General features: G+C 40.0%; 1 protein-coding gene across 2 annotated transcripts; it reads right to left on the bottom strand.

Moving 5' to 3' along the window:
• Nucleotides 1-2,119: 2,119 nt before the first annotated feature.
• LOC6618372 (organic solute transporter alpha-like protein) lies at nucleotides 2,120-6,879 on the bottom strand. 2 transcript variants are annotated; one of them, XM_032719120.1, is made up of 7 exons: nucleotides 6,791-6,864; nucleotides 5,055-5,265; nucleotides 3,644-3,934; nucleotides 2,865-3,277; nucleotides 2,672-2,802; nucleotides 2,416-2,606; nucleotides 2,120-2,325 (listed from the first exon to the last, which is right to left on the bottom strand). In XM_032719120.1, exons 3-7 carry the CDS (start codon nucleotides 3,765-3,767, stop codon nucleotides 2,198-2,200), a joined length of 987 nt encoding a protein of 328 aa, XP_032575011.1. In that variant the 5' UTR covers nucleotides 3,768-3,934; nucleotides 5,055-5,265; nucleotides 6,791-6,864; the 3' UTR covers nucleotides 2,120-2,197. The 2 variants fall into 2 exon arrangements, with proteins under 2 accessions (XP_032575011.1, XP_002042642.1); XM_002042606.2 differs by lacking the exon at nucleotides 5,055-5,265 and having other exon boundaries at nucleotides 6,791-6,879.
• Nucleotides 6,880-11,046: the final 4,167 nt, after the last annotated feature.

Below are 11,046 nucleotides of genomic sequence, written 5' to 3'. Positions count from 1 at the left end.
GTCGTGAAACACGGTCCATTTTCGGATTTAAGAAGATGCTGCAAAAGTAGCTGGATCTTCAAGGCCCCGATTGTCGCGTTTAATGGACAGTGACATAAGACGCAGGATGACATCGTGGCCCAGACGGCTTTCAGCCCAATCCCTCTAACGTGTTTGGACATGGCCAAGAAGCGTAGACAATGGCAGACACAAAGCGACTTCAAGTGGGTGGCAAAAATGCTTACTTTAATTTTGCAGACCATCTACTTTCCCCTTCGCTAGAGCTTTATGAACTTTATGGGCACCCGAAAATTTTGCTACACCAAATTTGAGTTGTTTGGGCCAAAATCAAGATGGCAGTCTTCGGTTTCATCAGATTTTGGTTGCCTACTTTATGGCTGAAGCTCTACAAGAAAACGCATAATTATTTAGCAATTTTTTTTCAATGTTTTAAAGTTTAAATGTGACTTCATAAAAATGTTAAACCTCTACCTAATTTAGTGGCCTTAGCTTTTGCCGCATCTTTAGTATTTCCCTTCTTGTTTATTACCACTTTTCACTTCGCACATGCTGCCAAAGGGAATAATATAAAATCAAGAGTCCGCAATGAATGGCGCTAAGGTTCATTGGCTGGTCGTCTCCACAACTCATCAAAATGAGCAGCGGATACTTAATCTGATTTACTTGCCTCAGTCAAGTCAGAGCCACCACCAGGATGGCAGCCGAGGCGCTGGCAAGCCGAGCAAACAAGCGTCTTCATAAAAAGAGCGACATCTCGACCAGGCCAATAGTGGATTTCTGTGGATTGGATGGGAGGATGGGCGTACCGGAGTGCCGAGGGAGAAGTGTCCCAGGACTTTGGCTGCTCATAGCTGGCGTTGTGCGTTGTGTACATCATAAAACAGCGATAAGATAACCATGCCCAGTGACAACCGACCGTGGCACTTACCTCCTCCAAGCCCCGGCAGTCCAACCTTTCCTCGCCATCGTGCTACAGGCTCTTGATACCCCTTAAATCCTAGACTGGCGGCACTGGCTTACAGGATTTAGGAGGTAGAAGCTTATTTGAAAATTTTAAATTGAAGAAGCCATACTACCATTAATTCGTTAACCATTTTCAATACCAATAACAATTATTAATTTTATTATATATTTAAAACTATATTAACATTTTCTGTTTTGTTTTTTAATGAATTCATAAGCTTTTCTTCCATTGAGAATTAATTATTGTAGGTTCTTTAAAGTAGATTTTTAAATTGCGTTGCGTTTTTGATTTCAGGACGAGCTTATTATTTACTTATATACAAACTTATACCGAATCCCAAACTCTTTTTATACAGTATATCCTCCGCTTGGATATATTTCTCCCTCAGCTTTATATTTGATTTCCATTGCCCAACGGCCTTGGTCCACCTCCCACCTAGAAAGTGCCTCATGCTGCTTTTCCCTCCCACTTTCCTTGGTTTTTGGGCTGGTAGGATCTTTAGTGTGATTTATTTGGGCAGAGCACCATGTACTTTCTTTTCAAATAAATCATATATTTCAACGCACTGCCGTGCAGTACACAATTGTTGTTGATGTGGCTGCCACTCCAGATTTCGCCACGCCCACCAATAATTTTTGCCCATCGAACGGATTTTCCCGCTTTCTCGCAGTGAGCGTTTTCAAGCTTGGATGGCCAATGGTCGCGTTGCGACGGCAATTGAGTTATCCGAAAAGGCTATCTAAACAGAAAGGAAGATGTATATGCGTTCAGATATTTCATATTATATTTATTGTGTTTTTATGGCACTTGGGCATTTGGCCCAAGTCACCCAGCGTTTTGTTTGTCCTGCTGAAAAATGTAAAACGGATCTGGACCCTCGCAAGGCCGCAGGGAGAATTATGAGCTAAAAGCGACACGCATTTCAAACGGCGTGGGTGGTCCCAAAGTGGGTGGCTGTGGTGCTCCCAGTCGAAGAACTGACCAAGTCGAGTTGGAAACACATGATTTGTGGCGGTTTTGTTAAGCCAACCAGCCAGTCAAGTGAGATTTAGTCGCAATGGTTTTGCCTTTAAGTTTGATTTACAGGCAACACTTCATTTTGTATTTTCTGAAATTACTTGAAGAACACTGCAGTTGAAAGTTCAAGATATAATATAAATTTAGCTAACATGTTTTTATTAAATTTATCACAATTTTACTATTTCCTACAAGCTTGGACATTCATAGGCACACTCAAATGCGAGTAACTTCCTTTTCCTTGTTAACCTCATCGATTTGCACTTGAACGGGAGTACGATATGCACTTTGAACCATCATGGATACCAGAACCATTTCGACCAGGATAAGGATGTTGATGATAGCTGTAAAAATGGTAAAACAAGTTAATACAATGTTATTATAAAGAAAGTAAATTAGGATGGTTTTAAGTTATTTTGAAGTAAGATACTCACTTTGCTTGTAGACGGTGTGATTAATGGGATACTCCCCGCCCATTTTGATGCCGTCCAGCTGATCGTAGAGTACCAGGTACTGCAGTTTGCATAGCATCACCACCAGTTGGAGGCAGAACATCTTCTTTCTCAGCTGATAGTCGCCGCGCACCTTCGTGATCATCCGCACAGTGATTTGGAGGGACCAAACGCTATGGGTGAACAAACACTTAGCTCGTATGTTTATAATAATAATAAAAACGATCAAAATATTTACCCCAAAACAATGGAGCAGACGATGAAGGGGATGAAGAAGAACATGACCTGCCTGTAGAGCTGAATGTCCCGGTAGTACAGGATGTTCATCACCAGCACGATGGAGCCCTGCCAGAAGGGCATTTGCCATACCTGCGATGGTGAGTCATTTTATAGAATAACATTTCCTTGCAAATCCGATTTCTGGGACATACCATGTATCTGGAGATGCAGATCTTCGCCTTGGTGGGAACCACCATCGGCAGGCAGAGGCAGCAGCAGCAGCACGGAGGAGTATTTAGTTGCACCGCCTCGCCGGCCGTCTCCTTCACGTAATTCTGCTCCGAGCCCACGTAACGGAAGAGCAGGGTGCGGAAGACAGGTCCACCGACCATGAACATAACGTGCATCACAGTGTGGCAGACGAACCAGGAGTAGGGCACCAGAATGGTAACCAGGGCAGCCACCGAGATAATCGGATACAGACCCACCATCATAATCGAGGGCCCCAGCAGCGGCTTGTCCAGGTGACGACGCAGCCGGGAGACTGTCGTTGCGAAGATGCTGATGTTGAGGATGGTCAGCAGGCTGGCTATGAAGATGGCCAGGCTGAGGAAGGCGGTCATGTCTGTAAGTGAGTTTCCAGAAATCCAATTAGTTGGCAGAAGGGTGTGGGGCTTATGTAACATGTTAGTAAAGCCATTAAATATACGCTTCAATGAAAAGCTTTAGCTAAATAGCAGTTACCAAAATAAACCTTAATTTTATCTTAACTGTAAGAATCTAGGGTTGCATATCTATATATGTAGGTGTAAACATGTAATTTAAATATTTGAATGGAAGCACATTGTCGTAGATAATATTAAGTAAGGTAAAAAAGTGATCAAGATAATATGGGTCATATTATTATGTATTAATATGTCATATATTCAAAAGAAGTAGATAACGTCTTATGTTTTCTTAATATTTAAACTGGATTTATGAATATACTCACTTTCATAATACTCTTCCACAGTGGGGTGTGTTCGCAGGCTATTTGTGTTGTTTCTGTTCTGGTCTAGAACCTGTGATATATTCTCCGTGGGCTCCATCGTGAAATAGTTCTCACTGGCATTCATTGTGCGGCTTTTATACTTAGGGTGATAAATTCAAACTGGGGCAAGTTGGTGCAATACTTCCTGGTTTCCTTCGCGTACGCTGCAACACTTCACTTCACATATTTATCATAGTTCACAATTTGCCAGTTAGCAGACTTTGCACCTCATTAGCACTCATACACATGTATCTACATGGAGGAACATAGATATATTGGTTATTCCTCTACTCAGGTGAAAGTGAGAACAGTATTTTTTGGTTAGTAACTGATTATATCCCAAATGAAGGCATTGAACCTTACTAGCTTGAATTTGACGCGGCTTGTTTGAAGTAATGACCAATTTGTGAATATTATTTCATATTGAATTATTGCTAACCAAAAGTCTAGGCGAAGTGTTAATACCCTCAGACACGATCGCCAGGAGCTGGCTCCATCAACTAATTAATGGAAAAAATATGGACGATGACACATCTTTTCCTAAGCCTTTTCACTTTTCGATACTTCCATGAATCTTTATTACAAAGCTTAAGTAACCTTGTAAGGTTCAAAAGCATCTATAAAAATCGAGTTCCACTGGATTTTTATATGTCACGTGACAAGAAAGTAATACTCTGTTTTAATAATTTGTATAAATTAAGATAAAAGCCACAATTAAAAATGAAAAAAAGAATTCTTAATTTTAGCCATATTAAATTAAGTTTGCTATCATCATCCAAAAGTATTTTTTCGTCTTAATATCTTAGGCTTATGTCATTAAAAGTAACAGAAAAAATGCATTTAATTTAGCATGTATTCTCTGCAAATAATTATACACTTTTATGAATATTTACAGATTATTAGGTCACCTTAATAATAAAATGACTACAATACCCCATATAATAAAACTCCCCCAATTTTTTTGCACATATTAACTTCAAGTGTTTCAACGTTCATGCAACTATAAACAAAAAAATTAAAAATTTCAAAACAACTGGCAATTCAGTCGGCACATAAAAGAGCATTTTAAGAGCAGCAAGTATGAGAAGACGAGCACGTGACTGAAGCCTTAGGCGATTCCATAGAGTCCAGTCAGTTTTTTGAGGCCCAAAGAAAACCGATTCCCCTCAACCAAATCGAAACCCAAGTGAGGAACTGGTTTTCGAAAGCAGACAGACAGTAGGCAGGTAACAGACCGGCCATACTAAAGCAAATTTTTCGAGTAGCTTGCCTCATTGCACAGCCCATTATGTAATCTCTTTGTTATTGTCCATTTCCAAACTGGTTTCATATTTTTGCACAGTAATAGTCGCATACTACGTGTTGAAAGTACCCGTAAACACACTGAAACATGATTCAACATCTCGTAGCAACCAGCAACGGCCTTCAGATCTGCTCCAAAAACGTGTCAAAGGCCCCGCGATCTGACCCCAATTTGTATCCGATTCAACGTAATCCGGAGATGGGGAAGTGGAGTAGAATCATGGCTTATCACCGAAGTGCCAGTGATCACAATCCGGAATCAGACGATCCAAGTTCATCAGCTGGCGAAAAGAGAGCAAATCCATAATCAATTTACAAGCCGGCCATAAATAATTTTTTTAACAATTAGCATTCGCCGAATCTTTTTGAATTTAGCACATTCTAAGGTGCGTAAAACAAATCGCGAAAATAAGCGTCATAGCTATAATATGTATTCGTGTATAAGCACATCGTAGGCTTATATATGCACTTTTGGGTGGATTTTTTAACAGATCGCAAATAGGTTTGGCACGCCATTAACAACAAATTAAATTTTGCAAATACAAAAAATATTTGAGCTCTATTTTGAAAACGTGCTAAAGACACAAACGTCATAAAACATCATGTTACTCTTGTGAAATTGGCTACAAATTTGGGTAAAGAGAAATATTGTCAGTGCCAGTTGTGCAAATAGAAATTTTTTCGTTACATTTAAGAATAAATAAATTTCATTAAAAAAATATTTATTTAAGCTTAAATTTTGGGCATAAAAACAGTGTTACACAAAATGTTCGAAATGAATTGTAAACATTGGCCAAAAACAAACCAAGCTTTGCATTTTGATGTTGCAACACTTTTTTTTTGTGGGACCATTGTTAAATGAGGGATTTTGTATTGCTTCATTCATATTTATGCCCACAGCTTTTTTTGCCGACTGTCATCTGTTGGCCGGCCCTGACTCTTGGCCAAGATGTTTCCGAGCTTTTGCGGCTAACAAAATTCGAATTTCTTGGCGAGACAAAGTGCTGCAGAGTGTATGGGAAACTACACGACCTTACGCAATGCAAACAAATTGAGCAAAGCGGAAAATGCTTGAAAAACCAAAATAAAACAGAAGCCGTAACCGAAAATCGAATGCAAATGCAAGTGCATTTCTGTGGGAAAAAATCGAAATCAGAACGCAGACCTCAAAATGTAATGTGCTTTCTGGTCGACATAGCAAATGATTTCCTGATGAAATTCGCACAAAGTGAGTTCAAGATGCAAGGAATTCACCCATCTACGCTTACTCAAGATAGCAGTTCATTAGGGCATGTGTCAAGTGAAGACATTCAGGAATGACAGCTATCTAGATAAAAACGTAACGTTAATTGACTTGTCTGATAAGATGCTTCAGCTCCCAATTGTCACATATTTTCGACATGAATGGAGCTAAAGCAAAAACATTTTGTAAATTCGCAGAATCGTTTGAGGAAGTACATGCTTCCAGTTTAAGTTATTATCTCGTCGGAGAAGACAAATATTTGTTATTCTTTTGAATTGGTTTGCAGGAGATGCAACAGATATCAGGTTTTCTTTACGTTTGCCCTTGGCATTGCACTTTATTGAATTATTTAAAGAATTTCAATTACACTCGGATGCAATTCGAGTTGTCTTTAATTCATTTTGATTGCTCGCCGTCAACGAATGAATAATGATAATGAATATTAGCGGTGGATCACGAGTTATAGCTGCGAATCAATAAACGACAAAAATACTGTGCACTGCAATTGGTTGAATGAATTTTGTTTAATTTTGCACTTTTCTCTATTTTTATTTGCTGCTTACACTTCGCACTCCCTGTTTTCTCAGCTTTTCGAGCACTTTTTTTAACCGCGTGTGTCTTATTCGCTCGCGCGCTGTTTACCAACTGAAATGAAACTGAAAATATTGTAGTGCCCATGCCGATCACGAACGCGAATGCGCCCATCACAGACCACTGGCTATAATGCTGGCAAAGTGGCTATAAGCGTCTGTCTTCGCGTGTGTGCGTTTTAGCCAAAACAGAGAATAGCGGTAGCAATAGCCACAATACCTGCACACATCTGCTGACGCGATGTGCTAATCGACATTTGTCGATTGCAAACGCCGCTGCGCTGGGAAAAGTTTTCTTAGCACTCGCTCGCTGCGGAAGTTGGCTATTTGCCGATCAAAAAGCGTTTACTTTGGACAGCCGAAGTGGCTCGAAAAGATGCTTGTCCTGCTAACACGTTGGTAAGCCATTGCGAAATGAAAAGACATATTGATGATGATTGCAATTGGGTAAACTAAAGACATACATTAAGGTTAAAAAATGGGTGGAACATTAATATTATACAACACTACAATTTAGTTTAATCTGGCTAAGTCTTATACTTCCTAAAGCATATATTTCCCTTTTTTCAGTTATTTACTCCGATAATATTTATATTCTTTAAATGATAAATACAATATTCAAGTCCCTAAAGCTTTAGTGATCTTCGCAATTGTAAAAATTATGTCATCAACTCTGAATATATTTTTCTTTTTATTTAATTAACATTGTTTTATGCCCTGCAGACCACTGTGCAATTGAGAAAATTGTACTCCTGTCTTCCGGTGCGACCAACCCAATTTTTATCGCCATCGCTGGACACTCAAGTTGAAAGCTAATTTGTACAGGAAAGTGCCATCAGCTTATTGAGACGTCCAGAACTTATGGATTTCACGCCAAAAGCCAATTAACATGTCCAACCAGGTGATAATTACTTATGCCAGTGTTCTATATCGACCTCCGGGAATTGAAGTCGCGGAATATAAATATAGCAATATACAATGTATTTAATGGCGGCGCTTCAAACAGCTATTAATTTGCACGCCCCCGAGCGAAAAACGCACCGATGCCGGCGGTGAAACATAATTTCCCCAAACAATTTGATATTCAAATTAAACTCATTAGAAATGCCATCGAGTCGAGTGGACTTCGAGTCCAAAACTCAGCCCGCGGCGGGGTTAGGCTCGTATCAAAAAACGTAAATCTAAGGCACATCCGCTTACTAATTTAATGAGCGGCCCAATGAACCTTTTTTGCTGTCTCTCTGCGCTCTCGCACACTTAACGTAACCAATCTGAAATTAAATGCTAATTATTCAACCCAATTTATGCAATTAATTATGCCTCAACTGCAAAATGCCAAGTTTGTTCGTTTTTATAGCAGACGCTGCGGCGGTGGATCATAAAAAGATATTATGATGGCAGACCGCTGCAATTCAACTTATAATTTGCAAATAAATCTAATTTTGTAAAGAGGGTCAGAAGTGATAAGGCCAATTAGGGCGGGAGATCGAATGGAGAAAAAGGAGGAGTGGTCAGTTTGAAAAAAGACGGGTAAACAGGGGGCATTTGGGAGAGGCAAAGTTTGCAAACTGATTTAATGTAAACGCTTGAAAGTTGTGTAAACAAAGAAAAATTAATTTTGTGGCAGAAGGTAAAAATATTAAATATACATTTTTAATTAAAAATTAAGGACCACAGTATTTAACAAAGTGTACTTTCAAGTTTATATTAGAACATAAAAAATAAATATCAATATATATTTACTTACCAAAATAAGTTCATTAATTTGTATAATATCGCAAATGTTTTTTCAGTTTCATTTACCTTATAAAATTTACATTAGTTCATAAGCTTTTAAAATGCATTAAAATATAAAACGATAAAAAGAGAAAGGAAACTTTTACTTTAACAAAAAAAAGAAGATCTAGTTAAATTGGAGTTTTAGTTCATGCGAGAAATCGAAATTCAGAATATAAAACCTCCATGCATATTTATGGTCTATCTTTCCAAGAAAACGATGCATATGTAAAACAGATCTCACCACTGCAGACAGTGCACTGTCTCATGAATTTCCAAGAACACCCCATGGTAACCCGCACCGAACTCCTTATTTGCTGTCAGCGATGATTTCTTGCTACCATTTCTTACCTGCAACCTTCAGCAAGGGACCTCCTTTTGGCTCCCAGCCTCCTTCACGTCCGAATGTCCTTTTGAGGAAGTGGGGCCATCGGAAAGGCAAACTGTGCTCGCGCTTTAAAGACAAGATAAAATTTGGGGGCCCGAGGCGATGCCTTTGAAGAAGACGTCGCCAATTCAGCGCCTCGGCAGCATTTTCTTGTCGGTTTTCATTTTCTCGCCACTGTTTATTTGCCGCCTTTGGGATTTTCTTATGTTTTCTTATTTTGCTCATTTTTTCGCGCTGCTTTTTCGCAAATAAGCAACAATGCAGCCGCCATTTGAATAACACAAAAAGACTTTGATGGCGAGATGAGGAGCGATGCTCGGGGCTGACTTGGCGTTCATTTCTCGGGTCTTTATGCTCCCTGATTCATTCAACTGTCGCTGTTGTTTCAATTTCAGTCCGCACCTTCGCTCCCCCGCTTTTCGCCAGTGTTGTTTGCTGTTTAACGAAGCAAATCAACAAATTGTAATGATGCCAAAGTCCTTTTCTGCGTTGCTTGCACTTTTGCCGCCGCCCTTCCACAAATTCTGTTTTGTTTTATTCTTCGTCTCAAATGGCAGACCCGAAACCCATTCAGATCAAGGAATTACAAGTTGAATATGTCGAATTGGTGATACCCAGTGACTGGAAATCATTTGACCACACTGGTAGTTAGTAGATACAATAGATACAAACTTGTTTGCAACCTGTTTCTCTTTATTGCTATCTCTGGTAAATAATTAATGAAGATTAATAATATACTAAGCAACAATCCAACGGATGCCTACCTTCCACATAACTGAAACACCCATTAAGGGTACAGATTGAGGGGTATCCCAAACCCGTTGCCCGAAACCCGCATCGGCAGCCCTTTTTTGCATGGTGCGCTCCACTTGGGGCGCAGTGTGGCGTAAAATGAATTGAGACATTCGGGCTCGCATAGAAAAACCCGGATCCTCGGGCCGAAAACCGCAGAGGTTCGGGGGTCCTTCAACAACAACTTCTGTGCTCTGCACCGCCCTGAATGCAAAAGTGGCAAAAGTTTTGCACCACTCGGCCGATGAACCACTTGAGCCCCCCACTTCGCTGTGCATTCAGGTGTGAAGTTTTTGGTCGGCGCACAAAAGTATGCTACAAATAATTAAATCATGCAAGGCAATTGCTGGAGTGTGTTTGTGTGGAAAGAGAGAGGGAGAGAGAGAGAGAGATGGAGGGACCGGAAACACTCGCCCCTTCTCCCTCGCGGCGAGACAAGTTCAATGCCGCCTTAAGGTCCTTGTCAGCCTGCCATCTAGTTTGATATTAACTAATCGATATTTATATACCCAGCTCGCTGCGACCGCTCCTGCAGACCTTTCATATTCCTCGCTCGTCTGTTTTCCACGAATTGAAATTTGCATATGACACAGGAGCTGTGGACCCACAAAAACAAGGAGGCGAAAGCCTGTAAGAACATTGGAACGAGGCCGAAGCGAAATCGCCAGTGGCAAAACACGCTGGCCTCTTCCATCACGCTGGTTTACTTTTTGCGATGGCCGGCATTTCCGCTTCCGCTCAAAATGCACACCGAAACGTTCAATTGCGGAGCCAGAGGGAAAGTACAACTTTAATAATTTGTTTTTTGTAAGTGAACTGTACGTTTTCCGGCACACTCTGAATGGAAATCACTTTTTTCCGAAAAATCCAATGTTATTGGAAGTAATAACATAAATATATCTCCATTTTTGAAAACTTTTATTATGTAGATAAATAGAGAAGTAGAGGAAACAGATAGCCAGCTCGCAGCTTATGATTTTTCGTGCATTATATTACTCTTACCAGATAATTTAACAAAACCCTTGCTAAAAAACAAAGGAAAGACCACGAAAGGCAACCATATGGAACCGTCAGAAACCAAAACTCACGTCGAGATAAATTGAAGTTTATTTGCTCGACTGCTTGCGGCTACTGCACTTTTTCCAACTTTTCTTCTCCTGTTTTTGGCAGACACTATTTGCTCTTCTCACCTGCATAATTTATAAGCTAGAAATCATTTGCATGCAGTTTCCCTGCACTATGTTTGCCTCCGTTTTCCGATTTTCCTTCATTT

The sequence above is a fragment of the Drosophila sechellia genome, chromosome 3L (assembly GCF_004382195.2).
Source record: "Drosophila sechellia strain sech25 chromosome 3L, ASM438219v1, whole genome shotgun sequence".
NCBI classification, from domain to species: domain Eukaryota; kingdom Metazoa; phylum Arthropoda; class Insecta; order Diptera; family Drosophilidae; genus Drosophila; species Drosophila sechellia.
Note: the sequence above shows the minus strand (reverse complement) of the source record. Positions and strands in the feature narration are given on the sequence as shown.